The 27907-nt window shown below is 41.4% G+C and overlaps 1 protein-coding gene, 1 long non-coding RNA gene and 1 other non-coding gene across 4 annotated transcripts in view; 2 read left to right on the plus strand and 1 right to left on the minus strand.

Moving 5' to 3' along the window:
* Positions 1 to 15622, minus strand: part of LOC117795112 — a 37385-nt gene extending 21763 nt beyond the window's left edge. Inside the window, exons 1-2 of the long non-coding RNA XR_004618938.1 lie at positions 15326 to 15622; positions 13640 to 13729 (exon numbers count right to left, since the gene is read on the minus strand). This is a non-coding gene — a long non-coding RNA (uncharacterized LOC117795112). The remainder of the gene's footprint in view (positions 1 to 13639; positions 13730 to 15325) is intronic.
* A 21-nt stretch (positions 15623 to 15643) lies between these two features.
* FMC1 (formation of mitochondrial complex V assembly factor 1 homolog) lies at positions 15644 to 22567 on the plus strand. Of its 2 annotated transcripts, XR_004618936.1 has the most exons (3): positions 15644 to 15990; positions 16532 to 16638; positions 20653 to 20786. XR_004618936.1 is itself a non-coding variant. In XM_011218279.3 (2 exons), the coding sequence occupies exons 1-2, from the start codon at positions 16883 to 16885 to the stop codon at positions 20854 to 20856; spliced, it is 342 nt and encodes a 113-aa protein (XP_011216581.3). In that variant the 5' UTR covers positions 16784 to 16882; the 3' UTR covers positions 20857 to 22567. The 2 variants fall into 2 exon arrangements, 1 of the variants encoding a protein (XP_011216581.3); XM_011218279.3 differs by lacking the exons at positions 15644 to 15990; positions 16532 to 16638 and adding an exon at positions 16784 to 17020 and having other exon boundaries at positions 20653 to 22567.
* Positions 16175 to 16247, plus strand: TRNAR-CCU. Its single transcript has one exon. It is a non-coding gene; the product is annotated as a tRNA-Arg (tRNA).
* Positions 22568 to 27907: the final 5340 nt, after the last annotated feature.

The raw sequence follows: 27907 nt of genomic DNA on the forward strand, positions 1-27907 counted from the left end.
GAGCATGTGACTCTTGATCTCGGAGGAGTGGGTTCAAGTCCCACATTGGGCATAGAGATTACTATAAAATTTTTTAAAAATAAAGACCAAAAAAAAAAGAAGGTATCATTTAAATCCTTACTTGTAGAAGACTTCTAGGAAAAGTATTAAAAAGATAAAGGGTAGAAAAAGAAGTCGACCTTAGAGCTCTGGGGAAGGAGCGGGAGAAAGGATGAAGAGATAGAAAGCAACTTGTCAGAGAAATTGAACAGTTTGTCATTTACAAGTTTATGTGTATATATGCATAGAAAATATGAAAAAGGACATACACCCGAAAATATAAAGAGTGGTTATATGAGTGCTTTGTCTTTTTCCTTTTACTTACATGTATTTTTGGTGCTTTATCATTAAGATGAAGAACTTTTAAAAGGGATGGTCCCCCTGCATGGGGGAGGAGGATAGACTACAAGTGCTTCTACTAAAAAACATTTAAGGACAGATTTGCCAAAGCCAGTTCTTGGGAAGTAATAGCCCCTAAAGATACCTGTTGTTATTCGACTGCACTCAACTATGTTATCACCATCTTTAAATGTGTATTAACATATTAAAGGTGTTATTGCAAGCTAGATTTTTTTTTTCTTTTTAATGTAGGCTCCATGCCCATCGTGGAGACCAATGCGGGGCTTGAACTCATGACCCTGAGAATAATAGCTGAGCTGAAGTCACTAGTCCGCAGCCCAAACAACTGAGCCACCCAGGTGCCCCTGTAAGCAAGATATTTTTAAATCTATAATTTCCCCAAGCTTATTTGACCATGGAATTTTTTCTTCATGTAACTCCAATTAACAAATTATATAATAGGCATGTCACTTAGAATCCACGCTAGTAAGCCTTAGCTCTGATCATTCAAACTGGTTGTGTTTTACTATTTATTATATTCTGCAGTTTTAGAAAAGTTTCTAAGAAGATACTTGGCTCGAGGAGTTAAGGATTTCAGAATAATAACCTTTAGAGAACCAACAAGTAATCTGGTAAAGAAATGCAACCAATCTTCTAGAGTTGAAGGTCAGGTGTCTGGAAGGTGGGGTTTTTCAAGGGAGTATAGAAAAATACATGGAGCAGGAAGTTTTACACTGTCCATGTAGGCAGAAAATTGTGTCAGACCTGAGCTCTGGGACCGGAAAGTGGTTGGTAGGACACGGGTGCACGGAACGGCAACACAAATCGGTGATGGAGTTACTTTGCTTTTATAAGTTGATTCTAAGAGGGAGATGGATTATACAAAGATTTCTGTGCAATGATGTAAAAGTTTGAAACAGTCTAATGCCATGTTAGGATTGGTTAAGTAAATAAAAATAATATTAAATAGAAAATTTTAAAAATAAGAAATGGCTAAGATGTCCAGGCAATAAGAAAGAGCAGTTATAAGTGTAAATGCACATAGGCACAGAAAAATATATAGGAAGACCTAACACTCCCAAATCGAAAGAGTGGTGGTATGAGTGCTTTTTCTCTATCCTTTCACCTAAAAGTATTTTCAACAAACGTGGATGACATGAGAAAGGGTTTTTTTGTTTGTTAGTTTTTAAGAAAAAAACAGGTGGGCTTGGCTGAAAAAAGGGAGAAGGGAAAAGAAAAGACCTTGTTTCTTCTACTGAGATCCTACTAGATCCCAAAATTGGATCTATTTTGGAGGGAAGACACACAACTGTTTGACTTTTTTGTTTTGGGGGCAACTGGCTGGCTCAGTAGAGCATGCAACTCTTGATCTCAGGGTCATGAGTTCAAGTTCCACATTGGACAAGGAGCCTACTTAATTAAAAATTTTTTTTAAAGATTATCCTTGCACTTGGGAAAAAAAAGTACCAAGTACATGGGCATACATTTAGTACAAAGCATGTCTTTCCTAGCCATGGTTCCTATTTCTTTTTCTCAGAGCAACCACTGCTACCAATTTCTACAGTTATAAGTATAAATATATACCTGACTCTTAAACATAAATTTAGCAAACATACTCTGCTGTACAGTACCTGGCTTTTTTTTTTCCAGTTATCTTGGAGATTTTTCCACATCTGTACATGGGGGTCTGTTTTGTTCTTTTTGGCAGCTCACAGTGTTCCATACTTGTGGTGTCACTACTATTGACTGTATCTGTTTTTAATTGATGAGCATTTAGATGACTGTCACCAGGCAAACTGTAATATCCCGTGGATGTACATTGCGCAGACAGAAGTTCATTCTGGCATAGGTAATAATGACTTGACATACTAGATTTGAAAGTCAGTGTCTGGAATCTTTGATGTTGCTTCTTTTCCAAGTAAAGCTTTGAGAAACTCTTGAGAAATCTTTGGTTTAAAAGGGTTTTGAGCATTGGAAATCAAAGCAGAAGAGCTGATTCTGTCTGGGTGCACCGTGGGTTGAATTACATGGCAAGCGAGATCATGAGCTTTTTCGAAGGACAGCCCCCTCTGATGCCGGTATCCTCTGGTATGTCATGAGGGTCCTTACCTCGAAAATGATGCTCTCCCCAATCAGTGTGTGCCTTGACGTGGCTTGGTTTTTCTGTCTGTATATTTACCTTTTCTGTGTCCCTGTGTCTGTCCCTCTACCGTTTCCCCACTATCATTTTCCTAGTAGGTGGTGTAGCATGAAGGAGAACAGGCTGACATCAGACAGATGGGTTCCCAAGGCCCTACTGTGAAGCTGTGGCACTAATTTAGACAAGATGCTTAGCTCCTTTTAGCCTGTTTCCTTATTTCTACAGTGATGATACCCAATGGTGGGGGCGCGGCTGAATTAGAGACTAGATATGGAAAGCACCTAGCATAGTGCCTAGCACATACGAGCTAATTAATGGTGGCTGTTATTCTCTCTCTCTTCTGCCTTTTTTCTTAAATTCATTTCTTAAATTCATGCTTCCTCTTGCTCTCCTAATTTCCCAAACTATAGAGGTGAAGCCCATTGTGTTTTTAAAAAGTCTTTTCTTTTTTTAATACTTAAAGTACAGAAGTGGATTAAACATCAGAATTCTTTGATTGCAGATGTCAAACCCCTGGCTTAAAAAGTAGAGAGAAACTTCTCTAAAAACTAGTCTGTTAAACAAAACAGTGAAGGGAATCTTTTGGTTCATATAACTGAGTACTCGAGAGGTAAGCCTCGTGTAGGTGAAGCTTTCTCCAGTGATTCAGTGTCAAATTTAACCCTGTCTCTGCGCTGGCATTCAAAGTGTCAGATTTCACAGATAGCCCTCTGACAACTTCAGGCTCTCCCTTCATAGCCAGATGGCCACTCCAGCTCCAAACTCTATGAACGTGTTGTATGTAGTTTACATCTGCTTTATTGTACCTCAAATGCAAGCAATGCATTAACCAGGGGCCGCAATTCATAGCACGTGGTCGTCATCACTCAGTACAAGAACTCATTCCCTCACTGTATTATAAATTCAGTTTCTCCTTCCTTCCTTAGTCCCCAGTCCCCTGTATCTCATAGGTGTCCACTTGATATGTGCCCCCTGCCATCCGTGTATACTTCTAAAATAGTGTTATTTCGTGCATATACACATCTAATTCATACAAATGGTCTGGGGCTATAGGTCTTGCTGCTTCCTACTTTTCTCATTTTTCTTAGATTTGTCCATGTTGCTATGTGGACAAATTGTGTGTTGCTTATCACTTCATCCTATTCCGCAGTATATATCCACCACATTTTACATATCTGTTTCCCTGGAGGTAGGTACCTAATTGCCTCCAACTTCTCACTATCACAAGAAAGGCTATGGGTAGTCTTCTGCAAGTTGCCTGTTCATCTCTGCTCATTATTCAATTGCATTTTATCTTTTTGTTGTAGATAACGATCTTTTACCAGTTTTAGATGTGTTTGATATTTTCTGTAACCTCTCCTTTAACTTTGTCAATGAGATCCTATTGAACAGAAAATCTTAAATTTAACAGTCAGATTGATCCATTTGTTTACATGTATGTGTTGAGGGGTTTGTTAGGAGATATTTCCCTACCCCTAGGTCACAAAAATACCCTCCTACACTTTCTTCTACTAACTTTATAGTTTTAAATTTTATCTATAGAGGTATTTTTCATGTATTGATTTCTGGGCACTCTACAATTGTTGCTTTTATGAATGTATGCTATTCTCCATTTTATACTCTAATAGTATTTACTGGTATCAAGGAATGCTACTGGTTTCTGAAAGTTGAGTTTGTGTTCAATAAGTTTGCTAAAGTCTCTTACTCAAATAACTCATTTGAGTATTTTATTAGCTTTTCAATGAAGATGATCATATAATCTACAAAAAATGACAAGTAGGGGTGCCTGGCTGGCTCAGTCTGAAAAGCGTACGAATCTTGATCTCGGGGTTGTGAATTCGAGCCCCATATTGGGTGTAGAGATTGCTTAAGTAAATAAATAAATAAACTTAAAAAAAATGACAGTATAATCTCCCCTCCCAATTCTTTCACGTTATTCTTATCTTAGAGCATTAGTCTGGTCCTTTAGTACAATATTAAAGAGTAATGGTGAAAGCAGCATCTTTGTTCCTTTGTTCCTTATCTCAATTTTCTCCATTAAGTGTGATGTTTATTCTAGATTTTTGGTATATAGTTTTTATAAAGTTAAAAAGTTCTATTCCTGATTTTCTGGGACTGTTGCTCATGAGTTGGATTACATCAGGTGCTCTCCCTATAACACCAATAACATGATCAACACCTCCAGAAAATTTCTTAGAAATGTACTCATAATTTTTGTATGCTTATAATCTTTGATGTATCTTTGTTTTCCTCTTTCATTCTTGGTTTTGTTTATATGCATCACACCCTTTTTCTTCTTCAGTCTTGCCAGTCTTTTTTTTTTTTTTTTAAAGATTTTATTTTTTTATTTATTTGACAGAGATAGAGGCAGCCAGCGAGAGAGGGAACACAAGCAGGAGGAGTGGGAGAGGAAGAAGCAGGCTCATAGCGGAAGAGCCTGATGTGGGGCTCGATCCCAGAACGCCGGGATCACGCCCTGAGCCGAAGGCAGACGCTTAACCGCTGTGCCACCCAGGCGCCCCCAGTCTTGCCAGTCTTATTCAATCTCCAGTCTTACTAATTTTTCAAGGAACGATGAATTTTATTGGGAACATACATGTTCATTATGGTTATATCTTTTTGATCTATTGTTTTTTCCACCAATATATAATGTCCCTCATTTTTCATTATGATTTGTCCTAATGTTGTTTGATATCCCAGGTATCTATTCTGAATAATATTCTGTTGTATGAATATATCACATTTTTATTTATCCATTTAGAAGTTGATAGACACCTAGGATGTCTGCACATTTTGGAGAGTACGAATAATGCTGCTATGAACATTTTTGTACTGTAGTCCCCCCTTATCCAAGTGGTATATGTTCCAAGACCCCCAGAGGATGCCTGAAACCGTGGATAGTACTGAACCCTATCTACACTATGTTTTTTCCTATACATACATACCAATGATAAAGGTTAATTTATAAATTAGGCACAATAAGACATTATCAATAATAACTAATAATAAAATAGAACAATTATAACAATATACTGTAATAGAAGTTATGTGAATGTGGTCCCTTTCTCTCAAAATATCTTATTATATCGTACTCACCCTTGTGATGATATGAAACAATAAAATGCCTACATGATGAGATGAAGCGAGGTGAATGACGTAGGCATTATAATGTAGCATTAGGCTACTACCCACCCTCTGACGATGTCAGAAGGGCGATCATCTGCTTCCAGACCATGGCTGACCATGGGTATCTGAAATTGCGGATAAGGGGGACTACTGTACAAGTTTTTGTGTGGATGTATGTTTTCACTTCTTTAGGTATGTACCTAGGTGTGGAATTCTGCTGGGTCATGTGGAAACTCTCTGTTTAACTTTTTGAGGAATCACAAAACTGTTTCCCATGGTAGCTGAAACATTTTGCATCTCTACTAGCAACATAGAAGAGCTTAAATTTCTCTGCGTCCTTGCCAACACTTGTTATTTTCCATTTTTTGATGATAGCTATTGCAGTATGTATAGGTACTCATCCTTTTGATTTGCATTTCCCTAATGCCTCATGGTGTTGAGTATCTTTTCATGTGCTTATTGAGTACTTAGTATATTCGTATAATTATAGTAGATAGCTAAGTATTTTAAGTATAAAAGTACTTCCTCAAGGACAGTTTCCAAAGAGACTTTGTGTTGTGACCTTTCTAAGGCCTTGCATGTCTGAACTTACCATTTTTGCATCCTCACGTTTATAGAACAATTTAGCTGGATATAATATTCTAAGTTATTTTCCTTCATCATTAGAAAATATGACTTGATTGCTTGTCTCCAGTGTTTGTTAAAAAAACGAATGTCAGTCTAATTCTTACTCTTTTGTGAGCTATCTGCTCCTTCTCTCTAGCTTTTAGAATTTTGTTTTTGTCTTTGATGTTCTTCAATTTCACTCTAATGTGTCAGAGTTTTGTTTTGCTATATTTATTCTGTTTGGTGCTCCATGAGACCTATGTATTGGAATCTTTTTTATCTTTAATTTTTGCAAGTTCTTATGATTTCTGTAAATATTCTCTTTCCTAAATCCATTTTCTCTCTTTCTGGGACACATATTGTAGAGATATTTACATTATCATCATCATCATCATCTCTTAAATGTTCTTTCATTCTTTCATATTCTCCATCTCTTTCCAGTACCTTCTGGGAAAATTCCTTGAGCTGATCTGGATCATTATTCATTTTTCAGCTATGTAGCCATTCTTGTTTTTATCCAATCTATGGGGTTTATTCTCTATTACATATATCGTACCCAGTGCTTCCATTCGATTCTTTATAGCTGATTATTTGTGATTATTGTCCTCCTATCTCGGGAAGGATCTTTATTATGCTTATTTTAAGTTCTTGATTTGTCTTGTTCTCTTCTGGTTTGACTAGTACAGTTTGTTCCAGTTATTGTCTCTTTTGGTGTGACTCCACTCCTCAAATAGCTGATTATTTTCACTTGTGAGCCTGTTTTTTCCAGGGTTTATGAACAGCTTTCTTAGCTGGGGATGTATCCTAAGGGGAGAGGCCAATGTGGGGCCCTGGCATGTGCTTTTCAGAACTGGGTTGGGAGCCTCAGAGGGCATTTCCCAGAGCCAAGTCCCAGACACCAGAGTCAGAACTTGACCCAAACTGTGGGTCCAGCCTTGTGGTTATTGTTTTCTGCCGACTTGCTCACAGTGGCTTATTTCTGTATGTTCGGTGATTTTTTATTATATATCTCTGCACTTTGTAACTTCAGCTGTGGGTGTTCTTTGAGATCTACATTTAAAGTATGTCCCTCTAAAGAGTATTTGAATTCACTTTTTCCACGCTCCTAGGAACATTACCAACCCAGGACAACGTCAAACTAAATGTTAGCTTAAGGATTTCAGGGCCTCAGAGGCAGGATGAATTTCAACCACAAATGCATGTGACTGGTTATTGCTGGTGGTTAGGAACTCTCACAGAAGGTTCTCCACCCTGCTATCCCACCCTGAGCTGAGATTAAAACAGAAAGGTCTCAGGGCTCCTGGCTGGCTCAGGCGGTAGAGCATGTGACTCTCAATCTCAAGGTTGTGAGTTTGAGCCCCATGTTGGGTGGGTGTATTTTAAAAAATGAACTCTTAAAAGAAAAACAAGAACGGGAAAGTCTCTTCTTAGTGAGGTCTGGGATAATTTTTTCATTCCCACCAGTGAGTTCAATTTTGGGGGTTCCATCATTTTGTAAGAGTTTTTTAATAATTCTTTTTTAGGGGTGCCTGGGTGGCACAGCGGTTAAGCGTCTGCCTTCGGCTCAGGGCGTGATCCTGGCGTTATGGGATCGAGCCCCACATCAGGCTCCTCCGCTATGAGCCTGCTTCTTCCTCTCCCACTCCCCCTGCTTGTGTTCCCTCTCTCGCTGGCTGTCTCTATCTCTGTCAAATAAATAAATAAATAAAATCTTTAAAAAATAATAATAATTCTTTTTTAAAAAAAGATTTTATTTATTTGAGAGAGAGAGCAGGAGCAGGGGAAGGGGCCAGGGGAGGGGCAAGCTCCCCGCTGAGCAGGGACTCTGACGTGGTGTCCTGGGATCATGACCTGAGTCAAAAGCTTAACTGACTGAGCTACCCAGGTGCCCCAGTTTTGTAAGTTTTTGATCTGACCTCCCCCCATGTGAGTATGAGGCCTTCCTTCCTTTTGATGACCTACAGCAAATTGAAATCCAGACTCTAGGCCACCAGGGATGATAGATCTCTCTTCAGGGCAAATGCTGCCGTCAGTGCTCACTTTCCTATTCCAACTCCTTTGTCACCTCTGGTTATTCTAGCTTCCTTACTGTCAGCTCTGTCACGCTTTGAAGAAGTGTTTTTTTGTGTGTTTGTTAAAATCTCACCCAGTGCTTACGGTGTTTTATATTGAGAGACTTTTCTGCACATCTTATCTTTCATAATGTCAAAAACAAAAGTCCTATATATATTTTGTATAAAATAGTTGATATCCATATGTAAATATATAATATGTACATATCAATATTTAATATAAAATTATAATGTATATGCTATTTATTACTGAATTCCATATTAACTGTCCATTCGCAGTCCGGTTCGTAGGTCAGACTACCGCGTGTCGCTCACAGTGCATCCTGTGTCCTGGTGCAAGGACAGGAGTTCCATGAGGAGGAGGGGTTGACAATGGTAATTTCATGTACTAAAATAGGACTCTTTCTGTGTCAGTTTCACCAGAAACCCCAAAGGCTGAGGACAAAACAATAGGCGCCAAGTGTGTCCACACTCTAAAGGGAGGAGGAGCTAGATCACCCGTGCGGCCCATGCTAAGAGATCGTGAGACGGATCCTGGGAAGCATTAGCTCCACACTGGGAAGGCTTAGCTCGGCATCCAACCCAGGCGATGTAAGAGAATGTGAGAGGATTTCTTTGGAAGTAGTTGTCAGTATGCTGGATGTTTCCCGTCTCCCCAAGAAGGAGAGGGTGGGGGTGCTTCCTCTTTGCCTCATGCCAAATGAGGGGGCACTGCAAGAGGACCCTTGGAAGAGCTTGACACATCCCGTGGAGTTTGAGGGACACGGCGACCGGTGTCTGACTCACTCCTAAAAACCTAAACTCTTCAAACCTGAACAGCTCTTCAAACTGTCGGGTGGCTAGCTCCTCGAGAAGACAGAAGAGGAGAGACGGCTGCATTTGTAATGGCTTGCATGCCTGATATGGTTCTCAAGAAAGGGAGTGAGGTGTGGTCATTTTAAGGAGGAACCCAGCTGAAGGGAACCCCTGGAGGGATGAGATGACACCAGCAGCGGTGGGGAGGCTGGGGTAGGAATCCTAAGGAACCAGAGAAGGCGTGGCCTGCAGGGGAACTTCTGGCGAGAGGTCCCCAGGGATGGACAGAGTCTGGAGAACCCGTGAGAAAGCACGTGTCCGGAAAGCAACCCTGGAATCTGCTCCTTCCAGAGGACACTAGCACCAGGTGACACGTCTACCATTCGAGGAAGGAGAACAGGCCCAGAACAGCAGCCACTGGGAAGAGGTAGTGTGTGAGAGGTCAGAATGACGCTGACCGTGACCCCCCTTCTCCCTCAGACTGCCAGGCTGGGGAAGGGGAGAAGTTTGAAAGTAGCTGACATGTGAAGTTTCAATAAATGACCGGATGACACTTGTCAACACCCAGGAAAAGAGACTATTTCTGAAATGATGAGAAGGAGGAGAACTCTTCAACCTGTTTGTTACTTTACAGAGACTGGAAAAGCCAGCACTTTCATCGAAGCAGAAGGAAAAACAAAGCAGCAGGGCAGGTTTGTAGGGGCACTCTGAGAACATAAAGTCGCTTTCTCTCTATACCTGACAGGTCTAGCGTGTTCCACAAACAGGCTGCATCTGAGGAGCGAAGAACAGATCAGGCAGCCGGAGAGGTTGGCCGTGTCCTCCACCTCTCCCTGCTCATTTTTCAGCCTACGGCAGTCTCAGCCAACAACAGGGAGTTCTACTGGGGTGAAGTTTGAAGTTTTAATGTTATATGGACTGGACTTTTTTAAAACCAAAGAAAAAAGGCTAATCGTCCTGTTATCTCTTGGAATAGCTGTGTGAACCACCCACAGTCTCATGCTGGAGAGGAAGAATTCAGCCAGGAGGTTCTTGAGCCTCGGTGGGGAGAGGAATCAAGTGCCGCCTTCTGCCTGAACCTAGCATGTCAGCCTGCTTGTTAAGTCACATTTACTTCTGAATATTATCATGTACTGTAGTTTATATGCTACAGGATGTTACTGGTTACATTAATATAATTACAAGTAATACCTTTCATTAGAAGAAACTACTATGTAATGCAAAGTAGCCATGAAAATCCTATAGACCGCCAGGAGACTGAGTGATTATCGTGTTGGAAAGTATTTACAAGAGTTGTCAAACTTAAAAATTAATTGCTGTTCTTCTTTTACAAAAGAGGCAAGTGTTTCTTAATTGCTCTCCTGTTCTGGGATGATGAGAGGCTGTCAGGAGGATGCTGCTGTGAGGTCCACAGTCTGTTTTCTGTTAGCCAGCATCCATTCCCATGGCTGACGGGGCTACTCTCTCTCCCTGTTACGGGGACCGGAATTATGGAAACTACAGCTCCCAAACTCCTCTGCCTTTCTGCCAGTGTATGCATGTGAGATTTTGTAGGTGGGAGGACAAAGTGGTATTTTTTTCTCTGGCAGCACCTAGCAAAATGGGTAGGTCACAGTAGACTTCAAGTTCTTCCTTAGCCTCTAGGTGATCTGTGAGCCCCCACTTTGGTACTCGGCGCAGCTCTGATCAGCAGTGGGGTTCCCTGGATTTTTCTGACCTGGGTGACAGCCCCAACCTCCTAGTAACTGCTTAGAACTGCTGAACATTTCTGGCAACTTCCCTAAACTCCTGCAGTCCTTCTAAACGTGCCTGAAGCATCTCAATGCCCTGTTTGCTTGGAACACCTGCAGTGGGTTCTCTTTTGCTGACTGACCCCTGATGGTCACAGTGCCTACCTAGCTGGTATTGTGAAAGAAATGAACATGCTTAATGGGTCCGTTTAAGTTAAAAGTAATTTTTTAAAGCTACAAATGAGGCATTAACTGCCTTTGTAAAAGAAATTCATGCTATGACGAGAGAAATTTGAAAATCGGCCTTTAGAAATATTTATCACTATGTGATTCTGTTGCCCAAAATAATGTGTTAAACCAACATTTTCAAAATACTGAAACATATGGAATTACATTGTTTTCAATAAAATAAACAATAATCTTTCTTTACTGAGAGAAATTAGGACTTTTTTTTACCATTACTAAATAAAAATATTTTCCAAATATTGTATATTTCATTTTTAAAAACACCCTTTTAATTCTATTTTGTGCATATTTTTAATGTATGCACTACATTGATTCAGTAGTACACATATATAGTTTAAAAATAAATAGAGGGGCGCCTGGGTGGCACAGCGGTTAAGCGTCTGCCTTTGGCTCAGGGCGTGATCCCGGCGTTATGGGATCGAGCCCCCACATCAGGCTCCTCCGCTATGAGCCTGCTTCTTCCTCTCCCACTCCCCCTGCTTGTGTTCCCTCTCTCGCTGGCTGTCTCTGTCTCTGTCAAATAAATAAATAAAATCTTTAAAAAAATAAATAAATAAATAAATAGAAACACAGGGGAGGCACAAGATTTTTACTGTGGTGGATACACGATCAAAAAAGTTTAGATTTTTTGACCTGGCTGGCTCAGTCACTGAGTTCAAGCCCCAGGTTGGGTGTAGAGTGTAAATAAGTAAATAATAAAATTACCCTCATTAAAAAATGAGAAATCACTGCTCTCAGACACACATCTACAGTATCACAACTGATGGAAACAAGTGCCTACACATGTATATTCTCTCAGATACTCCCTCTTTCACTAGTCCTGGCTCTTTCCCACCAAAAATTCCCCCAGGTTCCCATAGGACTGGCCAGGTAGCCAAGTCACTGCTGTAGTTGCAGAGTTAAGACTGAAGCCTCTGGGTCTGTTCCCACAGTTTCACTGGGCATAGAAAACTTGTCCCAGAACTACTCCTCTTCCCTCACAGAGCCTGAAGGACAGAATGGTGGCCTCACAATGGTTGGGGAATGGAGGCTGGGTCTCTCTACTTAAAAGTACAGGCACTGTCCCACCCTGACACGGGCACACACACATGCTCAAGATGCTGGATCCCTCACATCAGTTGAGTCTCTGCTCAAATGTCACCAAATCAGTAAGGACATCCCCAAACGCATTACTAAGCAGCATGTTGCAATCCGCTGCCCTCAGCTTTACTTTTCTCCATAGCACTCACCACCAGTTGATAAATTTGATGTTTGATTTGATTATTGTCCGTCTTTGTAGAATGGAAACTTCGTGAGTATAGTTTTACATATTCTGCTTGCTTTTGCTTCCCTAGCATCTAGAAGAGTGCTTGACTCATGGGAGATGTTCAATAAAAATTCACTGGGTGATCAAATAGTTGCTTTTGAGCCACCCTTGACCAAAACACAGGAACATGACCCAGGCCATGCTAATGAGAAGTCCTCACCCCAGAATGTGGCTCTAGGTAAAGATGTAATCCATTGTGGCCCAAGTAAAAGCAGAAAAACCACTGGCTATAGCCAGTTTCCTGGAGCAGCAGCCCTGGTGTGCTGGCACCCAGTTCCTGTCTGCTGGCATTGTGTGGACCTTGCAAACTGTTAGCACTCGTGCCTGGTGGTGTTTTCACTGGATCGGAACTGGAATGGGATTCTGGGTGAGACCTTCTTCTGTGTAGCTTCTAAGTCTGGTCTCTGGCCTTACCAGAAAACTCTGAAAATTACCCAGCATCTTTTTGATAAGGATCCATTTTCTGCTATAACTTAAAAAAATATTTTTAAAAATATGCTTTGGAGTCAGATTGCCTGGAGCCAAATCCCAGCTTTCCACAGACCAATTAATCATGTTGACTAAACCATGAAACTATTCTGAGATTGCTCCCACATTTGTAAGTGGGTGAAATCAAAGTACTACCTCATAGAATTGTGGTGAAGGTCAAGTGAGATATTGCCTGTAAAGTGCTCTGGGACATCATCATTCACACTCTTGCAATCCTAGGCCAACAGAAGGGTTTTGTTTGATAAATTGTTTTTAACTTGATTGCTAACATTTAAAAGTTAGGGCATTTCATAAAAATGCTGGATTTACAATTATTGAAAAGTCAGCAGCTCTGGCAACACTGGGACCACATTCCTACTTTGCAACAATGAGATTGAGCCGAAAAGTGTCTAGCTCCTTTGCAGGAGGTAGGAACCCACCCGGCTGGATTTACTCTTGTATCACCTGCCTGGTCTCTCCTGTAGTGTTTGTAGCCCTGCAACTAGGAAACTAAAGATTTTCTAAAGCTCCAAAATTGAGAAATTTGGTTAAATTGTCTCTATGAAATTTTTCAGACTGATTTGCTGTTTTGTTGTTGCAGAGTAATTCCAAAAGTTAGTGGAATTATTCCCAAACAATAGCCACTTTATCATCTTTAATGATTCTTTGCATTAACTGGGTTTAGCTGGGCAATTCTCTGCTCCATCTGATGTTGGCAGACTGGTCACCTGGAAGTGCCACTGGATTGGGACATTCAAGATGGTTTACTCACAAGGTTGGCAATTGGAGCTGTCAGTGAAGAGCTCACTTGGGGCCATCTCAGTACTCCTCCGTAGGCCTCAGGGATTTCACAGCAGGGTGGCTAGATAAAACACAGGAAGTGAAAGTTGCCAGTTTTAAGGCCTGGTCTTAAACGGCCTAGAATGTCACTTCTGCTGTATTCTATTGGTCAAAGCTAGTCACAAGGTCAGCTCAGATTCAAGAGGGGGAAGGGTGGGTGGGAGGGGAAATGAGCTTCACCTCTGATGTAAAGAGCAACATGTGTATGTATAAAAAGAGAAGTCTGCTAAAAGGCCGTCTTTGGAGGCTATTGGCTACACATAGCTACCATTTTGTGCTTATTTACTCTTTCTTAGTGTAAGAATGGCTTAGAGCAGAAGAAAAAAGTGTCTTGGCCATTCAGTAAAAAGGAATTCAGAATTATTTATTACTCTGTACCACAATGTATCAAGTTATCAAAGAGCTATTTCCAATAAATTCTCCCACTTCCTCAGAGCTGGCTTAAATTTGCTACATCTTAGAAAGCTACTTAAACAAATTTATATTGTTAAATAACAAAAATTCAGCTGACTAAATTTGAAAGATCTAATTGGCTTTATTAATCAAGTCATGAATCAGGTAGCATCCCATCCAGCAAGTATAGGGGAGCTCCAAAGGGCTACAAAAAAAGGAAAGGCTTTTTAAAGATAGAAATGGTTGAAAAAAGGAAATTATTAGCTAAGAATCCATTGTTTTAAGTAATGCCGCCTTCCTAAGGGGAAGAGAAGGAGTCTATCGGTCAATTTCCTAGTGCTGACCAGGAAATTTCCATACTGACTGGTTATAGGTTCCATTTCTGGGGGCTTATAACTGCGGTCAGGTTAGGTGTTAATTCTTGGTTTACTGACTTGGGGCCTTAACGTAAGTGAGGCCATTTTCAGCCTGTGGTTTTCTCATTAAAAATATTAAGAAGAGAATAACTGATAACATTCTCCCCAATCCGTACTGCAGAACATGTCTTTTAAAATCAGATACTTGTGAATTATAAGTTGATACATCTTTTATGAATGTCACAGGGAGAGATCAATTTATTCACATTAAGTCATTCTAGTCTGGTTTCCTCTAATGTTGATTTTGGGTGTCAGGATTCCACCCAGACTATGAACCGTTACCTCCAAGTTGGCCACAGCTAGAGCTGGTGGACCCTGACAGGGACCTAGGAGGAGGGAGCTGTATAAATGGGAATTCAGGGGTGCCTGGGTGGCTCAGTCAGCTGAGCATCTGCCTTTGGCTTGGGTCAGGCTCTCAGGGTCCTGGGATCCAGCCCCCCATCTAGCTGAGCCCCCATTGGGCTCCATGCACAGCGGAGAGCCTGCTTCTCCCTCTTCCTCTGCCCCTTCCCTCCACACTCTCTCTCAAATGAATGAATAAAATCTTTCAAAAGGGAAAAAAAAAGTGGGACTTCAGAAGGCTGAGCAGTTGTACCCTGGCTCATGGGGAAGATGACGGAATGGAGACACAGGTAACCTACTTGTAAAAGGTAAGATTAACATGTAATCTAGAGATTAGTGCTCAGAGGTGAAATGAATCATTTCAACTTTACCATATTGCCCACAAAGACCTAGAGCAGTGTCTGACTTAGACTTTCCAAATGGAAGCCCAAACGGTAAATAGGAATATTAACGCAAAATGGTTAAACCTCAGGCGGAAGGAAGAACAGAGGAGTGGAGAAGACAATGAGAGAAGTCGGGACACCTGCCGCAGAGGGTGTGAATAAACGAAGAGAGAAAGATGACGGTTACGATCCAGGCAAGGGTCCAGGAGTCACAGGGGCAAGGGGGAGCCACCGCGAGATTTTAAACGAGGACTTAAGGTCGCTGATACTCAGAAGTGACTTGTTCAAGTTGCACAATTAGGAACAGAACCAGAAAAACACCTTCCAATTATTTCTAATTACCTAATTCCTAGCGAATTAATAAATTCCCGCTATCTCACGTTTATCTCCGACCCACCAATTCAGAACATAACGGACACGACCCTAACTCGCCAATGGCTCTGCGGAAATGGCCTCAGGGCTTCAACCGGAAACAGAAAGTGACCGATGCAGACACCACCAGCTGGAGGCAACCTAAATCCGGGAAGCCGCAACACCGGAAGGGGCCGGCTATTTCCGGTAAAAAGTCGACGCTGCAGAAGCTCAGAGGGCGAGTCTGCGAGATTCGGCCAGTGTACCCAGCGCGCTCCGCTCCGCGACATCGCATGCTCACTTTTGCGCAGGCGCGGGGGGCTACCAGGCAGGCAAACGCGTACGCAAAACCGTGCGCGCGCCCGTTCTTCGTCCGGCGCATCGGTGCTGTTTCGAGGGTAAAGCCTTTGAAGCTGGAACGCGGACTCTTGTTCTCTGAACTACAACTCCCAGCATGCCTCACTCCTCATATTGGTACTAGGCGTGATGTCTCAGGATAGGTTAAAAGGGAGTGTAAATGGCAATGACGTGTCAAAGAGGGAAAAAAATTGAATACGTTGCTGGAGCGCCTCGCTTACAGCAGCCCCAGTGGCCTAATGGATAAGGCATTGGCCTCCTAAGCCAGGGATTGTGGGTTCGAGTCCCATCTGGGGTGATGGTTAACTTTTTTTTTCCCACTGAAAATGACTTTTGCCGGTCTTAAAGAACTACACCGAAATACGCTAACAAAATTTTACTTTTTAAAAATGGTAAGTATATGTGTGGTTTTCTAGGTGGTGGGCTACAGTTTGAGAGAATAAGAATACGCCATTTCCACCTCCTGAGTCGAACAGTGCCGTAAGATTTCTGGGAAATCAGCACTTTGAATTTTGCTATCCCCTCTAGATACCAAAACGTATCTTTCATTTCCTGTTTCAAATCGACACCCACTCCCACCAGGCGTACTTATTCTCGAGACTCAGCGGCCAGCTAATGACGTTTTAAATGACGCAGTCACCAGAGAACCTTTCCCCTAGCCCAGCCTTTCCTCAGACTTTAAAGACCTGGTGAGTTAGTTACACTCGGCTTTCGTTTGCTTCTCTCTTAACTCCTTAGGGCGCCATTCGGCGTTTGATTAGTAAGGCCCCGCGGAGAAGGGAAGTGAGATATTCAACTACTCTGCGTTCGATGGGCGGGGGGGATCCGGCAGTCTGGGTGCGACCGTACCATTTAGCTGCTAGGCGGGGGAGGGGGCAGGGAGTTAAGAGTGGCGTAGGGCGCCATTGGGCACAACGCTTCGAGGACGGGAAAATGGCGGCCCTAGGGTCCCCGGCGCGCACTTTACGAGGCCTTCTGCGGGAATTGCGCTACATGAACGAGGCCACGGGCCGACCCTATCGCGACACCGCGGCCTATCGGTACCTCGTGAAGGCTTTCCGTGCACATCGGGTACGGAAGCCCGAGTCCGGTGCTCCAGTGTCTCTTCCACCGTGGGGGGCGGAGGGGAGGGGAGGGGAGGGGGTCTTGGGCAGGGGTAGGGAGCGTTGGGCCGTAGCGCCTGCATTTCTGTAACTGATCCTCCCATGTTCTGGCCAAACAAATCCAGACCCTAGGCCCTGGTCTGTGGCCCAAGCCCAGGAACTAACCAAGGACCAGCAGGACAGCAAAGTCGCCCTGGGATGGAGACGTCCCGAGGATTTCATTGGCTGGTCTTTTGCGGTGCGGAGGAGAAAGATAAGAGTGATGTCGAGGAGATGGGGGAAAATAAGAGATGGACTCGATGGAGAGTGTAGGGTTACTAGCTGCAGCATCTATCACCATTCTCCTCGCCCTTCCTCTAGTAGTTACTCTGAAAACCAGTTTTTGAGGCAGAAAAGAGAACTGTAATAAGACGAGGAATATTAAGAACTTGGCAGGAACTGTGTTTTACTTTTATTTATGTTGTAGCTCATACCCCATTTAAGGAAATTGTGTATTGTAGAGCTGAACTAGAAACCTGTAATGAGATTGTGCTGTCACAACATTAACGTGATATCTGACCAGATATATTCTTTCCTTATGTAGCAGATAAATTTGAACATATGGGAAGCCATTCTTGGGAAATTCCTTTGTGAAATCCACACTCCATATTCCCCTTAGGCAAGAGCAGGTGGAAGCTGTTTTATTTTTCAAGTGGAGCAACTGAGGCTCAGTGAAAATGACCTGTGCAATGACCTGTATAGGAATAGCTAGAACCTAGGTTCCCAATAGGGATCTTCCATTTAATTGTTGCCTTTGGAGTTCCTGATGGGGCTTCCAAGGAAGTTGAAAGCAATCTCTGAAATATTCGTTGGAGAGTCACTTTGGGCTGTAGGGTAGGAAGCTTACTGTCTTTTGAGCAATGTGGGAAAAAGAAGAACCAGCATCTTACTGAATCTTTGAGCCATGGAAGTTACAGCGCAATATTTTAGAACTAAAATTCAAAAATTTTAAATTTATATGTATATATATGTATATATATTATTGAGTAAACTATGCCCAACGTGGGGCTAAAATTCAAAATTTTCTTTTTTCTTAGATTTATTTATTTGAGAGAGAGAGCAGGTAAGGGGCAAAGGAAGAGGGAGAGAGCGAGACTCCCAAGCGGGCTCCACGCTAAGTGTGGAACCACCAGAGGGCTCAATCCCAGGACCCTGAGATCATGACCTGAGCTGAAACCAAGAGTCTAACGCCTATCTGACTGAACCACCTAGTCGCCTCTAAAATTCAAAAAAATTTGAAAGGCCAAAATGTTAGGGACTTTTAGGGACTTGACTAAAATTATGAATAAGATGCACATGAGTCCTGTCTTTTAAGAAGCTTGCAGTCCAGCTGAGGAACCATACAGCAACAACAGGAGGTCCTCGTATAAAGAAGTAGTGGGATTTCAGGAGGAAAGTCACCAAGCAGGGACGTTAAATAAAAATTGGGGTTAGCAAGCAAATGGGGGTTAGGGAAAATGAGGTCCAGGTAAAGAAGCTGCACCACGAAAGCCCAGAGGTGACAACAGACAGTTGAGAATAGTTAAAACTTAGGGTGTGATAGGTGAAGTAGATGATGTGGTAGGCAGAATTTTAACTTCGTAGTAAATGTAATGGAGGGCCATGCTAAGATTCTTTTTTGAAAGAGTTTATTTATTTGAGAGAGAGAGAGAGTGTGCATAGGGGAGGGGCAGAGGGACGGGGAGAAGCAGATTCCCCCCATGGAGCAGGGAGACCGATGCAGGACTTGATCCCAGGAGCCTGGGATCATGACCTGAGCTGAAGCAGACGATTAATGACTGAGCCACCCAGGCACCTTCATGCTAGGATTTTTAAGGTGACATGATTATAGTTGTACCTTATGGAGGCAACATTATTGCCCTTGAGAGAGGCTTGGTAATGGCTCTCAAATTCCTGGGAAATACATTTGAAATTCATGCTACAAATTCCAGAAACACTATTCTGTGGAATGCAAATGAGGCTACAGGGAGATGCTTTCTCTTTCTGCTGGCTCAGCGCTAACTCAATAACCATCTATGCCCATTTTCTTTATCTTTTCTTAAACTGAGGGGGTTCATTTAGGGAGGAACCTCTGCTTTCTCCTTAAAGAAAATACAGTTTTCTTTTACTATTTTTTTTTTTTTAAGATTTATTTAGTTGAGAGAGAGATAGAGATGGCATGAGTAGGAGGGGCAGAGGGAGAGGGAGAGACACAACTCCTAGCAGAGCGGCACTCTATCCCAGGACTGTGAGATCATGACCTGAGCCGAAACCAAGAGTCGGATGCTTAACCAGCTGAGCCACCTGGGCGCCCCAAGTTTTCTTTTTCATTTGATCTCTTTTGGTCTCTTGTTACTCATTTACCGGATATATTGTTGACCCTTCTTTCCTGACTCATGCTTCAGGTTCAGCTGAATCAAGATCCCTATTCTCCTGTCCTACCCTAATGTAGAATTCCTGTTTCAAATCCTATCAATTTGGGCTTATATAATAGACATGGATAGTACCATTTGTTGATGTTTGACATTGGTGTTGGTTGCTCATAAATTTTTAATTATAAAAGTTAAATGATTAAAGCAGATGAATTCTTTTTTTGAGCAGCTTATGAGTGCCATTTTCACATATGTGATCTGCACATCTTTGTGTGTGTGTGTGATCTGCAGATCTTAAACCACACTTTCTAGTTTTCATACTCTAACCCTACATATTCAAACAAAGATGAAAGAAAGGGGTTTGCATAGGCAGTGGTGTCCAGAGATTAATGCGCAGTTAGATACACACAGGGCTCAAGTCACTTGAAGTCATGCACACATCTCTGTTTCACCTTTCCTGCTGTCTGCTCACAACCTCAGAACACAAAACTAGTCAAGTAAAGGACAGTGTGCTAAATCTGGAAATTATGATGAAGAGAAAACAAGGTTTGGAGTCATTGGGACTTCTGAATGGATGTAGTTTCCAGCTTCATCAGAATCTGGATTTTTCAGAGAAGTACATTGAAAGCAAGTATAATTAAGTAATATGAATATGTGCATATTACTTTTATATATAGAACCTTCATTTTGTTACTATTGAGGACAAAGCTATTCTTTTTCAGACAAAACTTTCCATTGAAATGAAAGACCTATACCACATTAACCAAACTCAGATATAAAAAGCAAACTTTCATTTGTCTGAAGGCGAGAAAGTTCTGTATTTTATTCCTCAGGCGACCGTAATGATTCTAGTTCCCCATCTCTGCCAGTAACCAACCACTGAAGCCTCTCTGGGCTTTATAGTTCCCTCATTTGTAAAACATCTGCCAGACAAGGGAGTTGAAATGACTTTTTTGGTATTAAAATCTGAGGACACTCAATGAAACTCTTCAGTGATACTCCTTGTAAAATTCCTCTTCAATTAATTGGAGATCAGCTTTCCCAGTCAACTACTACAGGGTGCCTCTACATACGTAACTCGTATACACATATACCTGTTTATATTTCCTCTGTGCAGTTTACTTTCATTCTAGAGAAGGTTTATGAAATCTCTGTGGCCCTGTATCTGAGCTGGGCTGCTAATAAAGTATGTGACCTTGCTACTTTCTAGGTTACCAGCGAGAAGCTGTGCAGAGCCCGACATGAGCTTCATTTCCAAGCTGCCACCTATCTCTGCCTCCTACGCAGCATTCGAGAACACGTGGCCCTTCATCAGGAATTTCATGGCAAGGGTGAGCGCTCAGTGGAGGAGTCTGCTGGCTTAGTAGGTCTCAAGTTACCCCAGCAGCCTGGAGGGAAGGGCTGGGAGCCATGAGAGTGGAGAGAGTCCTTGGATGCTGCCATCATACAAGAATTTAATCATTTCTTTCAATATGTATTTATCATTAAATTTTTGTTTAAGTTTAGGGTTTTTCTCTGTAATTTTATTGACTGAATGTTTCTTAGGGAGGTTTCATCCTTTCATTGCTTTTACTGAACTTCTTGTATTAGGCTGATGGATGCTCTTGATCTACTTCTAGAACTCTTATTTTTATTTTAAAAGTATACAAACTTACTGTTTTAAGTAACTCAGATGATACAGAATATAAAATAAAAGGTGTCTTTTTTTCTTTACCCTTGTCCCTCCCCTATTACATCCCCATTACCAGGTGGTAACTTGCTAACAGTTTGGTGTGGGTCTTTCCAGCTATTTCCTATATACAAGCATACGATTTTTTATATATACACATACACTTTATTTAAAAATACACAAATATGTTGTGTTTGAGGTCCCAAAAGAAAGCAGTAACAAATAGGGTTACTGAGGAGAGTTAATGAGGGGTATAGAAAGATGTAGGTGAATTACAGTCAGCAAGTTGTGAAGCTCCAAGGGGCTAGCACCATTTGCGGGCTGTTATCTCCACAGGGTGACAGAATCGACCCTTAGGTATAGGACTATGGCCCCCACTCAACTGCAGGCCGCAGGGAGAAAGTCCAGGGAGAGGGTGGGGGAGGTGGAATGAGCGTACTGACTTCTGCCTTCTAATCTCAAATTGTTCTTCCTCTTGAATTGTCTATCAGCGTGAAAGGCTCCACTAAGCACTTGGCTGACCAAGTAAACTTTGACTTCATTCTGTATTCCTGTCTCTCCTTACTCTGCATATCTAATCAGCAATTTCTGCTTCTGCAATGGGTCTAATATCCTTTTCCCCCTCTCAGTCTTCATTGCCTCTCTTCTAGTTCAAGCACTGATAATCTTTTGGTTGAACTATTGAACTACTCTCCTCAGTGGTCTCTTTGCTTCTAACATCCTCAAAGAGAAATTATTCTTTCTGTGAACTACCAGCAAATATCTGTGCCCACTTTGTGGTCTAGCTAAGTTTCTCGTAGGCATGTCTTACAGCTTCTTTTTCCCTGGACTGCAAGCTCCCGAAGAGTAAGGACCATGTCTCATTCATCTTGGTAGTCTCCAAAGCACCTTCCACAGTGACTTTATACATAGCATTATTCAATATTTTGAATACGTGGCTCAGTGAGTACTACTCACGAGGAGGCCTGCAAACCAAAAGGGTCTATTCATAAAGCAGTTCAAAACACCATCTAAGAGAGTAACATGGAAACAATAGTATTAAGAGGCCAAACAAGCATTTATTCAATTAATGTATCAAAGAAATAGAAGTACTTAACATTTTTTCCCTTGCTTTATTTCATGGGCATTATTATCTGAAGATGTTTTACTTTGGTAAAATGAAGAAAGCAAAAGGATTAGGGTAGGTTAATGTTTTGATTTCCTTTGTTGTTACAATATTGTATATATAAGAAAGATCTGAGGAAGAATTGCCTAACTAGAGTAAGATATTTATTATGGGTTTGAAGTGATAGAGACCTAGATTTTAATCCACTTTTATAATTTACCAGCTGTGTTATCTTGGGCAGGTTAGTTGACCTGAGCTTATTCCCTCTTCTGTAAAATGGGAATGCCAGCAAGGTGACTGTAATAAATACATAAAATACTTGCACAGTAAATAATGAATGCCTGACAAAAAGAAAATCTTATTGTTTTAATCATTTTACCATACTCTCATTCTTTTATCATGAACCCTTCTCTTAAACCCTATTGCCACTTGTCTTCTGGATTATAGACAGGTTTTTTGTTTTTTTCACAGTTGAAATAATTTGCTCAGACCATTTCTATTCATATATATTCAAACCTGTGGCTCTTAACTAATGGACTCACCAGAAGAATTTAGCTGAACTCAGTTTTAGATGTAGAAGGAAATGATTTTGGAACATAAACTATTAAAGATAAACTTTTTATACTGGGAAGTTCTGAGAACTGAGGTTTTGGCACTGTGTTAACTTACTATAGTCTTTTTTTTTTTTTTTTTTTTTTAATCTATCCATTTAAGAGAGCACACATGAGCGGGGAGAAAGGGGAGGTGGGAGAGAGAGAATCTCAAGCAGGCTTCACACCCAGTGGAGCTGGACATGGGGCCTGAGACCTGAGCCAAAATCAAGAGTCGGATGCCCAACCAACTGAACTACACAGGTGCCCCTACTAGTTTTTGATGTGGTACATACTTTATCACATTCCTTCGTTTGCTGTCTGTTTTACCCTCTCTCCTTTGATTTTAACTGCTTCCTCTCAATTATAGTAGCATTTAAACATGCTCAAGGCTCTTCCATCTAAAAACAATCACAGGGTGCCTGGGTCCCTCATGCTCAGAGCAGAGTCTGCTTGAGTTTCTCTCTCCTTCATCCTCTGCCCTTCCCCATCATGTTCTCTCTCTGTAATCTTTTTTTTTTTTTTTAAGATTTTATTTATTTATTTGAGAGAGGGAGAGAATGAATGGGAGGGGCAAAGGGAGAGGGAGAAGCAGGCTCCCGCTGAGCGCAGAGCCCGACGTGGGGCTCAGTCCTGGGACTCCAGGATCATGACCTGAGCCGAAGGCAGAAGCTTAATCCATTGAGCCACCCAGGTGCCCCTGTGGAATAAATCTTTTAAATAAAAAAATAGGGGTGCCTGGGTGGCTCAGTCAGGTAAGTGTCTGACTCTTAGTTTCAGCTCAGGTCACAGTCTCCTGAATCATGAGATGGAATCCCACACTGGGCTTTGTGTTCAGCACGGAGTCTGCTTAAGGATTCTGTCCCTCTGCCCATCCCCCTACTCTCTCAGAATAAATAAATCAATCTTAAAAATAAATACTCAACCTCTTACACAAATGCCTTTATAGCTACTACCTCTTCATGAATTATTTAATGAATTTATGAATTATACTCATTTTCTACATTTTAAAAATATTTTTAGGTTTTTTTTTAATTTAAGTAATCTCTACACTCAACATGGGGCTTGAACTCACAACCCCGAGATCAAGAGTCGAGTGCTTCTCTGACTGAGCCAGCCAGGCACCCCTCATTTTCTACATTTTAAAACATGAAATAGGCTGTAGTGAGGTATAATTTATGTATAATAAATATACCCATTTTAAGTGTGCAGGTCAATGAATAATGACAAATGCATACTTCTGTGTAATAACTACCCCATTAAAGCTATAGATCATTTCCAGCAGTCCCAAAAGTTGCCCTGGGCCCCTCTGTAGTCAATCCCCCCTCCCCACAGCAGGTCCCAGACCTGCTTGCTGTCAGCATAAATTAGTTTGGCCTGCTCAGGAATTTCATCCAAATGCAGTCCTATAGTATGCATTCTTAGTAGGCTTCTTTTGCTCACCATACTGATGTTGAGATTAATAATCCATGTTGTTGCATCATTTTCTGCATTTTTCACTGCCCAATCATCCTCAATTCACTATAGTCTGGTTTCTGCCCCTCCACTCTACCAGAACTGCTTTGCAAGGTTACAAATGACCTTCAGGTCACTAAACTCAGTGGATCATTCTTTACCTTGCTTGATCTCTAGGGAGCACTTTTTTTTTTTTTTTAAGTAAACTCTACCCCCAGTGTAGGTCTTGAACTCATGACCCCGACATCAAGTATCTGATGCTCTACTTACTGAGCCAGTCAGGTGCCCCTCTAGGAGGTGTTTGACCCTACTGTCCATTCTTTTCTTGACTTTGATGACATCACATCCTTGTTTTCTTCTCTTGCTCTAGTCATTTGTCTTCAGTTTACTCTCCTGCATATCCCTAATATGTTGACATTCTTTAGGTTCAAATCTAGGTCGTTACCTCACACTTGATATGCTTTCCCTGGGTGAGATCACCTCTACGTCCCAGGCTTCAGTTAGCAACAGGCTAACTCCAGTCCAAGCCCTCCTGTAGACCTCTGTCCAGCTGCTTCAGAGACACAACCACTTAGATGATTCAAAGGCATCTCAAATTCAAAGCATCCAAAATGGACTCCTCATCTCCCCCTATAAATCTCCTCTGGTATTGACACTTGTACTCCTTTGCTCAAACCAGAAAACAGAGTCATTCTTGACTGCTACCTCCATCATACCCTCAATTAAATTATCACTGAATTAATTAGATTCTACCTCCTTAGAATCCCCTGGATCTCTCTAATACTCTAGTCCAGACCTCTTATGTCTTGTATGTTTTCCCTGAACCACTTGCTTATCCCTTGTAAATGTAGCACATAAAGGCACGTATGTATAGGCTTCAGGGCACTTGCCAGTTGTGTAGTAATAGCTTTGTATTGAAACTGAGCTACACTTTTGGTGGGTTTGTAGGGTTAGGAGTGCAAAATGCAAATCGTAGGGCCCACCAAGGTAGGCACTCTATAAAAAGTCTGCATCCACTTGAGTCTAGAACCCTGAAGTTCACCCTCAAGATGAGCTGTAAATAAAAAGTCCTTGCCAGGATTTCAGTCCAGATTTTTGTCATTTTGGTGGTCAAGAGGAATTGAGGCCTTGAACCTTATGGTGGTCCTTGACTAGTAAGGTCTTCCGTTTCCTGTTAGACAAAAATTAAAATCTCTGGAGGAAGATAGCATTATATCCTACTTAGACATATATTATTTCTGTATGTATTTTTTCAAATACATTTCAACATATAAAGATAACCAGACACACAAGAAAACAAGACTCCATAACTGAAAACTAGCAGAAGCAACAGACAACAGAAACAAAACTACAAAAAACTTCAGATAATTGGATTTAGTAAACCTGGATTGCAAAACAATTATGTTCACTAGGGTCAAAGAATAGCCAGGCTTAGAAATTTTATCAGGGAACCAGAAACTATTAAAAAATGACGCAGCAGACTTGAACCCAATAAAAATTCTAGAACTGAAAAAATAATTCAATTGACGGATTTAACAGCAGACTAGATACAGATGAAAGACTAGTGAACTATAAAATTTGTCAAAAAAAAAATCAAGAAGGCAGCTTGGCAAGACAAGGTAGAAAATGCAGAGTAAAGAGGGGCACAAGGGGCACTTGGATGGCTCAGTCAGTCGACTGGCTGACTTGATTTTGGCTCAGGTCATGATCTCGGGGTCCTGGGATTGAGCCCTACATCAGCCTCTTCACTCAGTGGGGAGTCTGCTTGGGATTCTCTCCCCTCTTCTTCCTCTGCTCCCCCTACTGCCCCCCCCACGCACTCACTCTCTCAAAATAAATCTTTTTTTTTTTTTTTAAAGATTTTATTTATTTATTTGACAGAGATAGAGACAGCCAGGGAGGGAGGGAACACAAGCAGGGGGAGTGGGAGAGGAAGAAGCAGGCTCATAGCAGAAGAGCCTGGTGGGGCTCGATCCCATAATGCTGGGATCATGCCCTGAGCCGAAGGCAGACGCTTAACCGCTGTGCCACCCAGGCGGCCCCAAAATAAATCTTTAAAAGCTGAATGAATCCTGAAAGCAGCAAAAAATCAATCCACACCCAGATACATCATAATAAAATTGCAAGAAACCCAGAGCAAAAAGAACAAAATTTTCAAGCAGCAAAGGAGTGCCGGAAACCCAGAGCTAAAAGAACCAAATTTTCAAGCTGCAAAGGAGTGACAGACTTCATAGGAGCAATGGAAGGTAAAAGGCAGCAGAAAGATGGAATGTACATGCTGAAGGAAAGTAACTTCAAACCTAGAATTCTATATCCAATAAAAATACCCACCTAGAATTAAGAAAGGCAAAAGAAAGACCTTTTCAGATCAACAGGAATGGGACAGTTCCCCACTAGGAAACCAACACAAAAACAAACTCTGAAGCAGGTTAGGCAAACTTCTGTAAAAAGCCAGACAGTATATAATTCAGTCTTGCTGGCCATACAGTATGTTATCTGTCACAACCACTCAACAATGCTGTGGTAGTGCAAAAGCAACCAGAGACAATAGTAAATGAATGAGCCTGGCAATATTCCAATGACACTATTCAGAAAAATGGGCAGTGGGCTGGATTTGGCCTGTGGACTGTAGATTGCTGACTGCTGTCCTGAAGTTTAAACTTCAGACAAAAGGGAAATGATCCCAGATGGAAAGGCAGAGATTCCAGAAGGAATGAAGAGAAAAAAATGTGGCAAATAAATGAACGTATGGGAAGTTTGGTTTTAAAAAAACAGAACTAAAACACATGATAACAGGGGTATATAACTTTAGGAGAGGTTAAATGGAGTTAGTTTTCCAGGTTCTTTGTATTATCTGGGGGAAGTGAAAAGGTATTAAGAATGCCTATTATAACTTTTAGGGTAACTACCAAAAGAATAAAAATAAAATAAAACTTCCAAACTACTAGAAGGGGGAAAATGGAATGATTACAAAGGAGGCAGGAGAGAAAATTGAATAGATGAGACAAAAGACGAAATAAGAACATTAAGCCCAAACATATAATTACACGAATATAAATGAATGCTTCAATTAAAAGACAGTGAGTATCTCATTAAATAAAAAAACCAACTATATGCTGTTTTTAATAGACCCATTTAAAATGTAAGCAACCAGAAAAGTAGGAAGTAAAAAACCAAATTCTCTTCATTAACACATTAATTATTCAACACGTTAGTCTACTTTGCTCCTAAGGATATTGTTTTTCAGAACATCACACCGTGGAGCGTCTGGGTGGCACAGCGGTTAAGCGTCTGCCTTCGGCTCAGGCCGTGATCCCGGCGTTATGGGATCGAGCCCCACATCAGGCTCCTCTGCTATGAGCCTGGTTCTTCCTCTCCCACTCCCCCTGCTTGTGTTCTCTCCCTCCCTGGCTGTCTCTATCTCTGCCAAATAAATAAATAAAATCTTTAAAAAAAAATTTTTTTATTGGCCCAATATACATTTTAGTTTTTTTTTTTTTCCAGTTATCTCTACACCCAGTGTGAGGCTTGAACTCACAACCCTGAGATTAAGAATCACATACTCTACTGAGCCAGCCAGGCGGCCCAATGTGCATTTAAAGGGATCTTGGGACTATGATTATTATTTTTTACTAATTTTGCTAAT

The sequence above is a fragment of the Ailuropoda melanoleuca genome, chromosome 1 (assembly GCF_002007445.2).
Source record: "Ailuropoda melanoleuca isolate Jingjing chromosome 1, ASM200744v2, whole genome shotgun sequence".
Taxonomy (NCBI): domain Eukaryota; kingdom Metazoa; phylum Chordata; class Mammalia; order Carnivora; family Ursidae; genus Ailuropoda; species Ailuropoda melanoleuca.